Below are 18,304 nucleotides of genomic sequence, written 5' to 3' on the forward strand. Positions count from 1 at the left end.
CAAAGTGGTCACACATGTGGCATACCCATGTGTTGCACTTTTCGCACAGTATGAAGACCAGGTTCTCAGAAGAAATGTTCCAAGAGCAGGTATCTCAAGAGCCAGGAGGCAGTCGGATGGGTTAAAGGAGATGCTTGGAAGAGGCACAGCATCACTTCTTCCACATCCTATTGGTCAAACAGTCCATGTGCCTTAATCTTTGGTGTAAAGTCATCTTTTGAACTTTGTGTCAATGTTCATTATTTCATATGTGCAAATATATATATACATATATATAATATGTGCATATATAATTTATGTACATATAATCCATTCAGATACTCCAATACTTTGGCCACCTGATACGAAGAGCTGACTCATTGGAAAAGACCCTGATGCTGGGAAAGATTGAGGGCAGGAGGAGAAGGGGATGACAGAGGATGAGATGACTGGATGGCATCACTGACTCAATGGACATGGGTTTGGGTAGACTCAGAGAGTTGGTGATGGATAGGGAGGCCTGGCGTGCTGCGGTTCATGGGGTCACAAAGAGTCGGACATGACTGAGCGACTGAACTGAACTGACTGAATCCATTCAGATATGTGTATATCTCAAAGTAATAGTTTCCCCTTTCCCCATTAATCAAGCTAGTTTTACTTATTTCTTCTCAGTCCTATTTTTCTTGGGTTAACAACACTGGTTTTGAAAGTAATAAAATCACATTTGCTTTACTAGAATTCATATTTTCTCCATTAGGTTAACCTTCACCTATCTTAATTTGCTCTCTGAATCTGAGATTAAGTGTAGATTAGCACTTTTGCCTAACTTTCCAAATCATTCTTCGGAATGACTGAGGTGACTTACATGATATCAGCATACCTCTTAATTGAATGTCAAGGAAGGCAGTTTTTATCAGCAAGGGGACCTCCAGCTTCACTGAGAATCATTCAATTAGATGGAAAACAGATGCTTATTTCTGTCTTATAAACCTCAATGTAGGTTAGGTGGTAATTACTTCGAAGAGCAGGATAACAATTTATGTAATCAGCAGGACCCTATAATTACTAATGCATAATTTCTAAACAGCATTTAGCAAAATGAGGCCCATACATACACTTTGTAATGAAAAAGATGTGTTTGACACCACACTAAATTAAATTTAAAATTTGCATATTTCCTTCCAGGAAACGCACGAGCTTCATTTGCTTTATTTTGCTTCACTAAACCCTGTCTACTTTTAGTTTAGCTCTGTTATAGGATCATGGAAATGCTGAATCATAGTGATGGCTGAATGGCAGCATAAGACCCAGCAGTAGAGAAAGACTTCCTACTCTGTTGTCTGGGATGATATAACATCAACCCAAGAGATGACTTGGAAAGTTACATCTAGGCAACTCGTTTCCATTGAGAGTTTAATATGATGGTTATAGAATCACTTAATTTAGATTATAAGTGCCAGCAGAGAACTTAAAAATTATCTGCCCTTCTTTCTTTATCATAGATGGAAAAACTAAGGTCCACTAAATTGGTAAGACTTGTGCAACAGCAAGCAACTGTCAGTAGGAGTAAGAACGTATTCACCCAGTCCCAGTTCTGTGTAAAATCCATTCCATTAGCCTATTCAGATCATATAGTGTTTTTGTTATACAGAACACAAACTATATCAGCCCCAGGAATATCGAACATTTCTGTAGTAATTATTTTGAAATTTACATGTACATATGCATTGCTAGTAGGTGTTTAATAGTAGTAGGTACAAGTAGTAGTAATAGTAGGTATCACATCTCCTAAACATAATTTAAGCTCTGCATATTAAGAAAGTTGAGTACTAGTTCATTACATTTTCTTTCTGAAAGATGAAATTGTACACCTTGATGAAGTCTTACCTACAGTTCCTGAAGTCATGTCGAGAGGATTGCTGGTCTCTTCTTCAAAGCTCTGGACCTGAGACACCAAAATGTATCAACCTTATTAGAAATGCTTTCATAGTAAATTCACTTAATTTATTTAATCAACATATAATGAATAATCGACTGGCTCCTACTAAGAGGATTAAACATGGTATCTGACTTCAAAAAGCTAACAGTCTGCTGCAGGCAAGTGGCATGTACAAGGCACTCATATCAAAGATTTGAAGAACTAAGTGAGATAAGATGAGGGAAGGGGGGCCTCCCAGGTGGTCCAGTGGTTAAGACTCTGCACTTCCGCTGCAGGAGGTGTAGGTTTCATCCCTGGCCAGGAAAATAAGATCCCTCATGCTTGGCCAAAGGTTAAAAAAAGAAATAAATAATTGGAATTAGGATAAATGTTCAAATCAATTTGGGAAGCACTTGCATGTTTACAATGGTTTCACATTGATAGCTACAGAACACATTACTCCATTCACTCAAGTCTCTTATGTCAATAAAATTTTAAAGCTTTATTCAAAAGAGAAAAAAAAAAGGGAAAGGGAAAGATTATGTCTGGGTGGGAGGAATAGAGACCCTGCCTGGAGATGTGACATTTGAGCTAAACTTATATAATATTGTTACTATTAACCTAGGAAGCTTTTTTTGTTTTTGCTCCTAAGAGCATTAACTATATTTGGATAAAGCAAGTTATTTCCCATATTTAATTTTAGCTGTCTAAGGGATTTATTTACAACTTAGTAAATTTGTGGAGATCAGTTTAGGAAATTCATTACTCAGTTGCTATGTAAATCTTGGAAAGCTAAAAGAAAATCTGATTTCCAAATTAACAGGGTTGAATTTATTTTAAAAATTCTTTTTAGAAATTAATGAATACTACTCTTTAATGAGAATAAATCATTGTTAAAACTAAATAATAGTTATTTCTTTAAAAATAATAACAGCTCACTACTGAAGCTTGATAAATATAAAAAGTCAAAGAAGGTTAAAAAAATGTTTAGTGTTAATATTTTGGAGTGTGTCTTTGCAGGCTTTCTTTTAATACATTTATTCTGGATAGAGTAATGTACTCAAATTATTTCATTTAAAATTTGGAAGGACTTTTTTCCCTCATATCGTAAAATTTCTTTGAAAAACCATCTTTAATGAGTACACAATAGGCTATATTTTGAAGGTACATTGATTTACTTAATGTTTCTCTTAATGATGGAATGTTTTCTGAATTTTGCAAACAGAAATGCTGCTGAGATGAGTATCCTTGTACCTAAATCTAATCCACCTGCTAATGCAGAGACACAAAAGCCGTGGGTTCAATCCCAGGCTCTGGAAGATCCCTTGGAGAAGGAAATAGCAACCCACTCCAGTATTCTTGCCTGGAAAATTCCATGGATAGAGGAGACTGGCTGGCAACAGTCCATGGGGTCGCAAAACAGTTCAATATGACTTAGCAACTAAAATATATTTCTACATTTCAAATTATTTATATGGGATTGATTTATGAATATTGAGAGCTAAATCAAATGATATGAACATTTTAAACATTGTGGTACATATGGCCAAAAATTGCCATTAACCCACGAATAAACAGAGGACATGAGGAAATGGTTCAGCAATGTAAGAAGAAATATTTACTCTGTTTTAATCTTTCATATCTTTTTTTCAGAGAAGTTACTTTATACTTGTAATTGAGTAAACATACTTAACACTATTTTTATTGGTTTTGTAACTCAAACCAGTGTGTACCACGTACATTTTTCAGTATAATAAGAAAATGTTTTTGCTGTGAGCATTACCCTGAAGAAAAATCCACTTAGTGCAATGTAAAGTATCTATTCATCTATTAAATAAAAGGACAAAAAAAGAGTCCCAATAATTTAAAGTGGAAACCCAGTATATTCCTGGGTCATTCCACCTGAGCCAAACTTACTAATAAATTTTAAAAAGTAAAATAAAGAAATGATGATTACTTTGGAAACATTTTCCATCTAAACAAGATGCTGACTGGCATTATTTAATAATATGGGTAACATTCTCATACATGAGTTCCAGAGAGAAGGATCCTTGTATATAAGTAAGAGGGAATGTTAAAGATGTTATATTGCAGATACAAAGAAGCACCCTAAGAGCATCTACAATTGCAGAAGTTTCATAAGTATTAAATTCTCTTCATTTATTTGGGAATTAAAAAAGAAAGGAACAGACAGTTTAGGTAAAATTAAACACAAAAATATGTTGATTTTTGTATTAAAATCATCTACGTACAACTTTGTTGGAATCATAATTTTGAGAAGTGAGCCAAATATTGCCATCTTCAGTCTCTAGTAGTACTTCAATGAAAACATCAAAGATTGATCTGGAGGCAATTTGGCTAATCAGAGTTGAAATTCTGATAGGTAGATATTTAAGTACATTGGCTCATGTTTTAAATGCCATGAAACTCTGCCAATTTTGCACATCATTTTCATAATTAGATTTTTAAATTTGCTATCAAAAATGACTATTAAATCTGGCATTAGCTCCTGTTTAAGCTACAATCTACTCAAGCTTCATTTAATCATATATTGGTATTGAGTGAAACAAATATTTCTTTTTCCCAGCCTGTGTGATGAAGATGTAGTATTTTAAATATATTTTTTAAGAAAACAAAACTCAAATAGTGAGTTTTTTAATATCATTTTGAAGGCTCTCTCTGCTTTACATATACATACACTTTTTTACACAAATCTGGGTAAATATTAATGAAATATCAAAAACAAAGTTGGCTTCAAAGTTCAACAGGATATTCTGTCTTTATACACAAGCCACTCATAGGCTAAATTAATATTATCAAATACTTCTAATATTAATTTTACTCATCTACAAATGTTTACCAAGTTCCCACTATGGACCAAAAAATATGTGAGGTTTTTTTAATTTAGGCTCTTTTTAGTGTCTTAGTGTGTTCTCCCTTCCCATACCTATATATACTTAATCTGTATCTATCCATATATATATCTTTTCCTTGAATAATTGTCATAATTTTCATAAATGAATATTTGAAAGTATGTCATGCAGGGACTAACATTCTTTTCTTAGTTATTTACGTTGACTACGATGGTATTCATTTCTGCCTGTACTCTCACATTAGATGACATACAATGAATTTTGTTTTTTTCGAAGTCAACCTTGTCTGAAGCAGAAGAAACTTAGGAGGGGGACAGTAGAGTCTAATGGGGCTTCTCAAGAGGTTGGAGTTTGGTGAAATTTCCTGTTTAGATCCTACAAAATAGGCAGCAGACTGACTAACGACTTGCAGAGTGTCTTGATTTTCTTTATAGTAATTTAACTATTAGTTTGGTAATTAAATAAGTTTTGCAAGATGGAATAAAACAATATACTCTTTTTTGAGCCATCTCAGTTTATACTCAAATTAGGGCATTTGACCAAAGCTCTGTTTTTTTCTCCGTTTATAATTTGTATTCATTTTTATACTACATGTTTTTTTGTTTTTTAAGATCTTTTGATGCTGGCCATTTTTAAAGTCTTTATTGAATATGTTACCATATTACTTCTGTTTTATGTTTTGGTTTTGTGGCCATGAGGCATATGGGATCTTAGCTCTCCAACCAGGGATCAAACCCATATTTCCTGGATTGGAAGGTGATGTCTTTAACCACTGGACAACCAGGGAAGTCTCTCTGCTACTGTTTTAAAATGAGATTAATATTTTAAGGTTCTTAAAATAGTTTTTGACATAAGATGTATGCATACAAAAATATAGATAGATATTAGGATCATTAACAGTTATAAACTGAGGCAATTTTTATCTCTTTGTGGGATGGGGAGACCTACCAATAGGCATATTCATCCACCTAACTCAGTCTTCTTTTAAAGTTATTGTGAAGTTTCAACATCCTACAGTTTCCTTGATTGTCTGGCACTGTGGCTCCCTTGGGGGCAGAGTTTGTGCCCCAGAGAATCATGTGTAATGGGCTCACATGTAGAGTGTCTCACACTCAGAGGGCTCGAAGAAAACAGGCCTGACGTTAGGACTGGCATATAAATATTCTACTCCACTTCCAAACAATTTACATGGAAAGAGGGGAAAGACTTGCTCTTCTCTACTTTTTTTTGTAATTATTAAAGATCAGAGAAGTGAGTGAAAATGTGTATCTATTTGTAAAAAGGCTTAGAAGTACATTTGGGTAGGCCATCTAAATAATGAAAATTAGCATATGTGAATGAATATGGGATGAAGAGACAAAGAGTATGTGTGAAATGGGGGTCAAGCTATGTCAGTATCATTAAATCACAAACCAAGCAAACAAAATACTATTAAACTCAAGTCCCTACTTCTTTTGTCCAAGGCTCTGCAGTAGGCATTGCAGAGGAAGTATTTCCAAGACGTATTTCCTTGAGGATAAAACCTGGTCCTGAAGGAGCTTTTATTCCAGCAGGGGAGATGTCATCAACACCCGCACACATGCACACGCGTGCACACACACACACACACACACACACACACAGAATATTTACTGTAACAAGCTCTCCCTGACAAGGCTATAAGAATACAGAAGAGGATTGGTGGGCAAGCTTCGCCGAGTGGGAAGTAGATGAACTGACCTTCAAAGAAGGTGAAACATGGAAACCTAGAGAGCAGATAAAAGCGTACTGAGACACATAATAAGACACCAAGGAAAAATAAAGTCAAAAATAACCTGTGAATTCAATTGTGAGCAAGAAAAGGAAAAGAAATGGGAGAAAGCAAAGGTTGGTTTCATGCTAGTTGAGTTCTGACTGAAGCAACAAGAATGACCTTAAACATCTTGGACCAAATAGAAGTTTGGAATGATAGCATGTACTGCTGAGAGGCTGAAAGATGAAAGGGTTACATGAGGGCTGGAAGACAAAAGATGCCATGGTGAGAGTTATCTCACTTAGACATTGAACACACTGACCTCTTCCATTTCGAAGGAGTCTGGTGCTTTGCCTGAAAGATGGGACAAGCTCTTGAGTCTATTAGTCTGAATTGAATTCTCCTTTTGAGTTCTGCCTTTGACTGACCCCTCAGCCACACAGGAAGGAGGAGCCTGCTTGGTCAGCATGGATGACTGAGGCCACTGTTTGCTCAGAAGAGCTTGGGGAGGATGATGAGGTGTCAAGCTGTCACAGGCTTGAGGAGACCAGTGCTCTGTGAAAGGAGACAAATGACTTTGGCCATATTTCTTTGTCACAGCTGGTACCTGTGCTCCACACTCCCTTGTGTCTGTAGAGGCGATAGAAAATTTGTCTGTTGTCTTCAGTGACTCTGATGCTCCCAGGCTATAATCCTTTCTAATGTTCTGCTTTGAACCTCTCCTAAAAAGTTCACCTATTCTTCTTCGATGTTCTTTGGCTTCACTCACTGAGGCTCTTTGCACACCTTTTCCTTCATCTTCCTCTTCAGCTTTGTTCTGCAGGATGTTAACATCGTTCAGCAAAGATGAGAAAGCGCTGGCTACGTGATCCAGTATTTCTAGCTGTCGGAAACGACCTGAATAATTCAAGGAACACACAATTTTTAGTTTCAATGAAACTGCATTAATGTAGTAAAAACTGAAGAGATTGAACACACGTGATTTTCAAGATGGGAAGGAGTTTACATTCCTGAAACTCAAGTTTTCCCTTAGTATGTATCACTGGTTACTGTGGACAAGATTCCCCTGTATAACAAAGTATCACTGTGTTATAGGGAAAGCGAATACCTTTTATATTTAGTTGAATATACATAACTATATAGATTCAAATAATTCTTATGTGTTAATCTATAAAAACTACAGACAAGGATGAATCTTGAGATTAATCTCATGTGTTTAAGTAAATGGCAAAGAGTGAACTCAAGTCCTTCATATGAAGTAAGCTTGAAGATTCTTCCATAGCTTGAGACAGTCACTATCATCATCAGTACCTCCATCCTCTCGAGCTACATCAGGGGTCCCCAACTTCTGGGATCTAATGTCTGATGATCTGAGGTGGAGCTGCTGCTGCTGCTACTGCTAAGTTGCTTCAGTCATGTCCGACTCTGTGCGACCCCATAGACGGCAGCCCACCAGGCTCCCCCATCCCTGGGATTCTCCAGGCAAGAACACTGGAGTGGGTTGCCATTTCCTTCTCCAATGCATGAAAGTGAAAAGTGAAAGTGAAGTCGCTCAGTTCATGTCCGGCTCTTAGCGACCCCATGGACTGCAGCCTACCAGGCTTCTCTGTCCATGGGATTTTCCAGGCAAGAGTACTGGAGTGGGGTGCCATTGCCTTCTCTGGGGGTGGAGCTAATGTATTAATAATAGAAATAAAGTACACAATAAATATAATGTGCTTGAATCATCCGGAAACCATCCCCCTCCCCTGCCTTGGTATGTGGAAAAACTGTCTTCCACAAAACTGGTTCCTGGTGTCAAAAAGATTGGGGGCCACTGAATTCTACACCCTTCACCTAAGAGTGTGGAAGCATCATGACATATGGAGTCAGAAAGCCTGGATCCAAATTCCAGATCAACCAATCACTGAAAGTATGACCACAAAGTAAATGAATTAATAGATTAATGGTGCTTAGCCCTGTGCCTGGCACATAGTAAATGGCCAGTTTCTTATCTGGAGAATGAAGTAATAGTACCAGTCTTATGTATCTCTCACACCTGTTGTGAAAAGCACAATACTAAATAGATATCAGCTAAAATTACAAATGTGCTCAGCTCAGAAAGGGAATATATTGTCTTTAGTCTTCAAACAGAAGATAGTTGTTAATGTGAAAATCCATTTACCTTTCCAAGCAAGCCAGCTCCTCAACTTATAAGTCTTTCTCGATGACCTGTCCTCACTCATCCAGGCAATATGCAAGAACTGGCTTAATTAGTATGAGAGAGATCTAATGCAACAAGGGCTATTTTGGGGCTATTTAGAAAAAATTGTAAAATATATTTTTGTATCTCCAGATAATAAAACCACAGTAACGGAAATGGAACACTTTGTTTTTATTACAGAACCTTCTCTCAACCCCAGTGGTACATGCAGGGTTGCATAGCTCAGCAGTGGTCAAAGGCCCTATTGGTGTAGAAACTGTTCTCTGTTCTGTTTGCACCATCATAGCAATGATACAGACTTCTCCATAAGCAGATCATTGTGCCTATTTGTGTCCTTCACCTGAAAATGGAAGATACTGACTATCCTTCTACTCCAATGTGATGGGCTTCTTATGGAGGACGATGATATTCTGTTGAGACCTAGAGAAACTCTTGGGTTCCAGATGTTTTCAGAAACATTCTGATTACACTTCCCACTTAAATTTAGTTGTAAGCTTAAGAACATGATTGAATCATCATTCCACTTTTATGATTGTGTTAGCATCCATTCTATAGAAGATTTTAATACTTAGACAAAGCCTATCAATTTTAATTGGCTCAGGTAATTCAGAGAAGGTAACAGCGTGAAGTGTTGGATGAGGACTTTTGTTTATTTTGCTTTGGGGCACACTGAACAATGAACCAGTTCTCATCCCTTCAAGTTTGAACTTTTTGTACTGACTTTGAATGAGACATACTATTCCATTCTGTCTTTGGGACAACCAACTAATTTTATTATTGCTTATTTTTCATTTGACCTTCTCAGCTTTCTTGACTTGAAAGTGTACTAGTAAGTGTTGAGTGAGAATAGTTTCCATGCACTGTTAGCACAGGGCTAAGCGGTGGAAGTAAGAGGGGGGCAGTTACAGGATCAGAGGCCGACTTCTCGTTTCCCTATAATCCATGTGTCAATTTCATCTGTGAAATGTTTACTTCACAGATCAGCTCAAACAGTCCTCAAATATTGATAAGTGTTGCTATTCTCCCCAAATAAAGAATAGATCAAGAATTCTGCATCTCTGTGCAGCTTGGAGGAGGAGACAATAAAGAATGATATTAATTTCTTCTAAAGGTAAAGAACCATGATATTGCAACACCTGCAGTTTTGCATACTCTTTTTAAAAAATGTTATTACTGAGATTTCTGACACCTATTTCACCCATGTGAAAACAGAGGAAACAGAAACTCATATGAAAAATCTAAGCAAAACCTCTGTTCCAGATATCTATTTGAGAGAAACACTTCATTTCACTTGACTTTTCTTTCAGTGAATTTATTTAGAAGAGTTTATTTCATTAATAGAATTTTGACATGTTCCCAGTCCAGAATTCTGCAAACTATTCCATGGAGGAGATGTTCTTCAAGGCTCCTCTAAGAGAGGTCCTGTACTGAAATGATTTTGAAAACACTGCACTGCACTCCCTCCGGGAAACTGAGAGTGCACCTCAGCATTTTAAACAAATCCTGCAGTAAATAAACTTGTTTAACTGCAAGCCATCTTTCTCCCAAATTGTTTGAGCACAGTAGACATACGCCAAACATAACTTCAGTTGTGTCCTAGACAGTAATATTTCACTGACCACCAGTTGGAAAAAAATTATAGCATGCATGATAACTATAAGATTTAAGTATGCATTAGTCACTCAGTCATGTCCTACTCTTTGAGATTCCATGGACTGTAGCCCTCCAGGCTCCTCTGGAGCAAGAATACTGGAGTGGGTAGCCATCGCCTTCTCCAGGGGATCTTCTCAGCAACAGGATTGAACCCGGGTCTCCTGAACTGCAGGCAGATTCTTTACTGTCTGAGTCACCACGGAAGTCTAGTTAATCCACAAATCTGAAGATATGACATATTTATAACTACCAATCACAGCTCATGGTGGAATAAGAGTGTTCTAAGCCTTATAGATGAGAAAATTAAGGTTTCACTTAGTGACCCATGATAAGCTTTGCCAAATTCTGACTTCTCTGACCTCTGGGTATGTGGCTACAGTATATATTAGTGCTATTTACCAGTATAGTATTATCTTCTGTGCATGTAGTAGGATTGCACATTGTCACCCTTTTGGAGTTAAGTGTGGCCACACGATTTATTTCGGACAATGAAATCTGAACACACTTCATATGTGTAAATTCTGAGCAGGAGGCTTTAAGGCCTAGTGCTTGGTGTGCTGCAGTCCATCGGGTTGCAAAGAGTTGGATGCAACTTACCAACTGAACAACAACGAATGGTTCTCTATTTCCACCTTTTCCCTGTTATTGCCAGTCAGTATGTTCCAGACAGTGGGGTCAAGTCCATGGATAAGGAAAACATCATGAACAGATCTCTCTTTTTCCTCATGGACTGTAGCCAGCCAGGCTCGTCTGTCCATGGGATTCTCCAGGCAAGAATACTGGAGTGGGTAGCTATTTCCTTCTCCAGGGTATCTTCCTGACCCAGGGACTGAAACTGAGGCTCCTGCATTGCAGGCAGATTCTTTACCATCTGAGCCATCAGGGAAGCCCATCTTCCCCCTCATGTATATACCAATCCACAGTGAACATGGAGAGTGATCAAGACATAAGCCTGTTTCTGTCTGAAGCCACTGAGCTCTGGGGGTTGATTGCTACTGCACAGATCTCCTAGCCCATCCCTCCTAGTACTGTGGTTCATCTGATTTCTCATAGCCACTGCTGAGATTCTGATGCCAAGTGGTCCTCACTTACTGTACAAGTTAGGGTTCTCAGTGTCCATTCGCTGCTTTTGAGCTTCAAGAAAAACACGGATGTTGATTCCTCTGGCTGCTGAGCCACAACCCAGGAATCTGGCTGGGATTCGAGTGCAGATGTCTGGCTCATCAGCACCAAACCCCAGATCCAAGAGAATCTCCATTGGATCTTTTTCCCCAAATTCCAGCCATTCCGGAATGCTGCAGTGAAAACATGAATATCTTTATCCAGTAACAGTTCATTTAACCAAAAGTCAATTTTTTCCTAGTCACTTCACCCACTCAATCTTCCAGATATTAAGTAGAGGAGGAATCTGAATAGACAAAAACAGATGGTGTATTTACTAGAGCTCATATATACTTCCTCAAAGGACAGTCCGTTACCCCCACTCGGGGACTGCTTGTCTGTACTTTACAATGGATTTACTTAATAGGTTTTCCATTTCACAACATGGAAATGTTAAATTAGATGCAGCAGGGAGATTGTGGGACAAAAACCAGAGGCAGTGGAGTGATACCCACAAAAAATGGTAGATGATGTCAATATGAAACAGAAGGAAAAAAATCCTAAAAACAGTAGAATATTTTAAAAGAGAAATATTTAAAAAGAATATTTAAATTATTAAATATTAAAATAATTAAAAAGAGTATCAGTCTGGGGCATCCCCAGTCACACAAATTTGTTAAGGATATCACTAAATGGACACTGCAAGACTGATCACAAATAATGAGTTTAAGTTCCTAGGTGGGGTTAAAATATGTTCTGTATTTTTTTGGACTTGGCTGAAAAGAAGTATTTTTTTCAAGTTGTTCTATTCAGTGTTGGCACTTAAAATGATATCCTTCAGTTATCTGGAAATTATATTTATATATATCAGCTCACTTCCTAATCACTGAACTTCTTAGTGACTATGCTAATGACTCTTTAAAACTCATGGACTCCATGGGAACCAGAACTTTTAATCAGGTTTTCCTAGGTTCATCTTTAAAAGTTTCTGTTTACCTTTACATGCAAGTCTAGGGAGCTTGTTTGAGATAGCTTGGATAATTTTACTTTCGTGTTGCCAGCATTTAAATTGGATTAACTACAGTTCATTTATTTAGCCATCCACACATTCAACAATAGCCACCTATAGTCTCAGTTGGCAGGCCACCCAGCATCATGTTCCAACATCAAGTTCACACTTTCTTATGTGACATAGAGATCTTGTGCTTTGCCTCCTGATTCGACCAAGGAAGAAAAGATAAGCCAAGAACTACTACTGTGGGGCTTAAATGGCTCAGGCTGGATCTTTTAATCATTGGAAAGAACTGGCGAACTGGGGGTGCCAATCACTTGATACCATAATATAGAAAACAATTTGAGGGAGAAAAAATTCCTGCAAAAAAATCTAAATTTTGAATGAAACATTTAATTTTTTATTTATTGACTTCATCTGCAATTGTTTATCTTACTCATTTACACAAATATTTATTGAATGTCTGTCATGTTCTAGGCTCTCTGCTAGGCACCCAGGGCACAAAAAAACCCCAAAAATAACATAATCTTATTTTCTAATGGCTCACATTCTCATGGCCAAGAATATAGATATTGATTGATTTGTCATTAAAAATTATTTTCTGTATCATTAACTCTTTTTATCTATATTTACCCACGTAAGAAAAACATAAAATACACTCACCTTGTTACAAATTGTAGTATCTTACTTACATAAAGGTCTCTCTGCTTGGTTGTTACCCCTACCAATCCTGACTTCCTTCCTACTGAATTTATGTGTATCCTCCTAGGCATTTTTTTTTTATGCAGTTACATATATGCTTTATAGTTTTCACTGATTGGCTTTATAAACAGTAACATATTCTATATATCTTTCTGCATCTTGATTTTTTTCCTCTTAAAATATTACTTAAAGATCATTCTAAGTTAGTAAAGTTGTCTCTGTCTATTCCTTTTATCACTATATAGAATTCTATAAAGTGGCTGAGCCAATAGTTTATCTGGCCATTTCCCCAATGACAGATATTTAGTCCATCTTCACTGACTCTTTCACATTGTTCTTGCAAGTTGGAGTTTGGAAATCCTTTATTCGTTCTCTCACCGATTCATTCGACAAGTATTTCTCAAATGCCTGTTTGCAATTTCATGAAACCCACTGTTGCACAGAACGATTTCTCTGGATGAAAAGTGCTTAGAAAACACATACCTTTGTGGTATACTGGCAGCAGAATGGCAAGAGTTGAAACTTGTCCCTCTGGAGAGAGTGGGAGTTTCTGAAAACTGATGCAGAGATCTGCAGTTGGGGGAAATACCACTGATGAGATGTGCTGATTTAGAGAGTCCCCTGGGAGATCACTGTGACTCTTTCCCTTCCAGAGCAAACACTCGCATTTCCTCTTCACTTCTCATCATCTCATAACAGCCACACCTTTGAAGAAGAGCCTGCATGCAGCGGAGAAATTGCTCCTCTCTTCAAGAGCGTTGTGTTACAGGAGGTGTGAGAATTTAGGTGTTAGGTGCCCGCTAGTGCTCATTTCAAAGGTGACAGAATGTCTCACTTTTGACAGATGGCAAATCATTGGGGAACCTTTCAGGAATACAGCTTTGCAAGGCACCAGCTTTCAGGGAGAAGTTAAGATTGTGGGATGAAAGAGGTATGGTAAGCATCTCTTTCAGAGGTCACTGAAGCATCTCTGCATTAATTCCCGTAATGGTGGAGGATTTCATCTTGCATAGTTAACACTCTCTAGGTGCCATCATCCATATGCAACACTAGCAAACTCCTTTATTCTCTGTGTGCTCAATTTACTTAGTTGTTCCCGACTCTTTTGAGACCCTATAGACTGTAGCCCCAAGACTCCCCTGTCCATGGGATTTTCCAGGCAAGATACTGGACAGGGTTGCCATTTCCTCCTCCAAGGGATCTTCCTGACCCAGGGATTGAACCTGTGTCTCCTGAGTATCCTGCATTGGCAAGTGAATTCTTTATCATTGAGTCACCTGGGTTTCCCTTTATTATGGCAAAAGCGAAAATGTGTGTCTCTCTATCCTAACAGGCACTACAAGTCACTTGAAAGTGTTTCCAAACAGAATAGAACTGTTATAGTTCACTTTTATATAGCTTAGATATACTATAACTCATCTAGTTTCATCAAATATAATAGAAGTTGGCAAAAATTGTAATTTATTGAAGAATACAACATTGATATCAATTCTCCCAAGGAAACCAAATTATCTTATACGGGCTCCTGAATTTGCCTTGGTCCTGTCCATGTTTGGTAAGAATAGCTGGGCACTACCTTTTCTTTGTTCAATTGCTTCTCTGCCCTAAGGCCAAGAAAGTGCACATTTCTGAAAAATAAAGATTCTGTTTTAATAGATGATTGAGCTTCCTGGGAGCCTTGGAGGGGCTTCCCTGGTAGCTCTGCTGCTGCTGCTAAGTCGCTTCAGTCGTGTCCGACTCTGTGCAACCCCATAGACGGCAGCCCACCAGGCTCCTCTGTCCCTGGGATTCTCCAGGCAAGAACACTGGAGTGGGTTGCCATTTCCTTCTCCAATGCATGGGCTCAGACAGTATATAATCCACTTGCAATACTGGAGATGTGGGTTTGATCCTTGGATGGGGAAGATCCCCTGGAGAAGGGAATGGCTACTTACTCCAGTATTCTTGCCTGGAGAATCCCATGGACAGAGGAGCCTGGTGAGCTACAGTCCATGGGGTATAAAGAGATGGACATGACTGAGCAACTAACACTTTCACTTTTCTTGGAAGACAGGTAGAAGATATCTTTCACTTACTGCCTCCTCTCAGTGTGTCCTAGGCCTGTCATAATTTTTGTTTCACTCTGTGTTTGAGATTCATACCTTATTTTGTAATGTTCAGCAGAGCTACCCAGTCACTGGCCTTGACTTGGATCCAGGGGAAGCCACATATAGTCACAGTTCTAAGGAAGCTGGAAGAGCATGGGTGAGTCCTTGGCCTTCACTCTCATTTTCCTCTTCCACAAAAGGAGTTGCCTGAAGAATTTCTGTGGTCCCTATTTCTATATGGTTCTGTGAGTAGCAAAAACATATAATCTTCTAAGAGGGAAAAATTATGCCCAAGTAGCACTTTAGGTGTGAATTGATACGAGTTGGAAGAATATAGTATTGAATATTTGGTTTTCAACTAGTTTGAATGATCTGGAAAATGCAAGAATAACTAGAGCAGAGGAGGCAGAGTTCCCAGTCCTCCAATGCAAACGGTCTACCCCAGTGGCTCTTAAACGAGAATGTCCTTCAGAATAGTTGAAAGGCTTACAAAAACATGGATTTCTGACCCTTAGGTCCAGATTTTTTGATGGAGTGTGCTGAGGTGACTTGGAATTCTATTAAGTTCACAGGTGATATTGCTGCTGCTGTTCCATTTTGAGACCTAGTCTATCCTCATATTAGGAAACTCAAACTGCTTTCTACTTAACACTGGAAATTGTGTGTAATATTGTCTAGTTAATAGCATGATAGTCAATGATATTGGCAATATGAAAATATGAATGTAACTATTTTATGAACAGTTTCTCATGAATAGCTGAATTTTAGTAGAATACCATTTAGGAATATATTTTCATTAAATTCCCCCTAAGTCAGCATTTACTGATTTAATCTGCTCACTCCTTAAGGACAATTAGAGAACCTCTGTTTTTCTCAAGGCTGGTGAAAATAGTCTAGGCATTCTGGCTGAACCAGTGACAAAATGCCAAGACCCATGGCATTACTAAGAGACCTCCTCACTTCCATTTCACTTATGAAAGATGTGTCAGTAAAACCCTGGAGTGAAACAGCGATCCTGCCACCTACCTCATGTAGTCTTTCACAGTCATTTGAACCATTCCTTTTTCAGGAAAAGGAACTGCAACAAAAAAGAGGAGATGAGCTTAATTTCCTTGTTTTCTCATTGAAAACTTTTCTCACCCTCAACTGAACCATGGGATTGATTTCCATATCCAAGATTGTTATCAACAGGAGATACAAGGCGTCTCTGTAGCAAACAAGACAGAATGTAATTAATGGCTAAATTGTGTGACAAGTCCTAAGGAAATGGGGTACTTGCTCAGTGAAGAGAGAAGTCAGTGGTGAATGAAGTAGTCAGCAAAGGTTTCATGGAGGAAGAAGTACCTGTCTTGGACTTTTAAGAATGGGAATAATTTGATAAATGGAAGAGGTGTTGTCATGAAAGAAGAGGGTCTATAGCAAGGCCAAACACAGTGATAGGGCTAAGATGATTAGATCATAGGACATTTTGGGATATTCTCTCCTGATACATAAGATTGAGGAGCAAGGACAGACAATACATGAAGGACCCAGCATACCTGGAGTATCTCCCATTAATCTGTACCACCTAATCCCTACAACAGTCTTATAATTTAGCACCTATTCTTATCTTTCAGATAAGGAAATTGAGACTCACAGAAAGTTGAGTAATGAGCCCATGATCACACAGTCAAAAATAGCAGATCCAGGAATTTATCATTACCTTTATTATGTGTTATAATGATAATAAGTGGGTGCATGCTTAGTCGTGTCTGACTCTTTTTATGACCCCAAGGACTGCAGCCTGCCAGGCTTCTCTGTCCATGGAATTTTGCAGGCAAGAATACTGGAGTGGGTTGCCATTTCCTACTCCAAAGGATAGAACCCTTGTCTCCTGCATCTCTTGCATTGGCAGGTGGATTCTTTACCACTGAGCCACCTGGGAAGCTCATTATAACAATAATAAGTTACTGTTTATTTAACATTATATTTGTGTGAAGCAATGTGCTAAGCATGTTACACGCACAAAATTTATCCATGAAACAAGTATCATTCATCCCCACTTAACAGAGAAGCAAACTGAGGCTTAGAGTAAGTGAATTTCCCATGGTCAGTAGGATGCAACAATTTATTTTTGTTTGTTGCTATTGTTTCAAGACACTACACTGTCAAGAGACTGTCTTGTAGCTTACCTGAAAGTCAGAAAGAAGAGTTTATATGTATGTGTCAGGACATGGAAAACCACAAAAAGTTTTTTAGCAAACAAGTACATGTGAGAAAGATGATGCTGAAAGTCCATTTGCCTAGCTAGTGGTGCTGAGGACAGAATAGAAAGGCTACATATCAGACGCCAGAGAGGACTATTTAGGGGCCAATGCAGTACTCAGAACCTTGAGGTAACCCTGTAGCAGACATCTGTGCTTTCAAGGTGAATGACCATTATTATAATAAATATGTGACATTTTTTATCTGACTCAAACTAATGAACCAAATTAGAAATGAACATAGAATCCAAATTCCAGTCTTTTTTGCCTGTCATATCTATAGTTTTAAAAATATGGGTTTTAGCGGAGGAATTCTTTCACAAATTTCCAGTAATTTAATTACATAAAAGGAGTGTTGTTCTGGAAAGAGTGGATTGCCATTTAGCTCTTCTTTCACCCCGTGAGTCACCTCCAAGATCCACAGTTTGAAAAACATCATCTGTTCAAATCTCTCACTTTGGTTTGTGTGCGTGCTAAGTCACTTCAGTCGTGTCTGAGTCTTTGTGACCCTGTGGACTGTAGCCCCTCAGGCTCCTCTGTCCATGGAATTCTGCAGGCAAGAATACTGGAGTGGGTTGCCATGCTCTCCTCCAGGGGATCTTCCAGACCCAGGGATTGAATCCTTGTCTCTTGTGTCTCCTGGATTGGCAGGCGGGTTCTTTACCACTAGCACCACCTGGAAGTGAAGTGAAGTGAAAGTCGTGTCTGACTCTTTGCAACCCCATGGACTATACAGTCCATGGAATTCTCCAGGCCAGAATACAGGAGTGGGTAGCCTTTCCCTTCTCCAAGGGATCTTCC

General features: G+C 38.3%; 1 protein-coding gene across 2 annotated transcripts in view; it reads right to left on the bottom strand.

The window, feature by feature from the left end:
- Positions 1–18,304, bottom strand: part of ITPRID1 (ITPR interacting domain containing 1) — a 99,013-nt gene that overhangs the window by 63,576 nt on the left and 17,133 nt on the right. For both annotated transcript variants that reach the window (XM_081531117.1, XM_081531116.1), the window contains 5 exons: positions 16,287–16,338; positions 13,657–13,743; positions 11,451–11,653; positions 6,825–7,399; positions 1,867–1,924 (listed from right to left, as the gene is read on the bottom strand). In XM_081531117.1, the coding sequence (XP_081387243.1) occupies positions 1,867–1,924; positions 6,825–7,399; positions 11,451–11,653; positions 13,657–13,743; positions 16,287–16,338 (975 nt within the window). The remainder of the gene's footprint in view (positions 1–1,866; positions 1,925–6,824; positions 7,400–11,450; positions 11,654–13,656; positions 13,744–16,286; positions 16,339–18,304) is intronic.

The sequence above is a fragment of the Giraffa tippelskirchi genome, chromosome 10, assembly GCF_054371585.1.
Source record: "Giraffa tippelskirchi isolate mGirTip1 chromosome 10, T2T-mGirTip1v1.2.pri, whole genome shotgun sequence".
Taxonomy (NCBI): domain Eukaryota; kingdom Metazoa; phylum Chordata; class Mammalia; order Artiodactyla; family Giraffidae; genus Giraffa; species Giraffa tippelskirchi.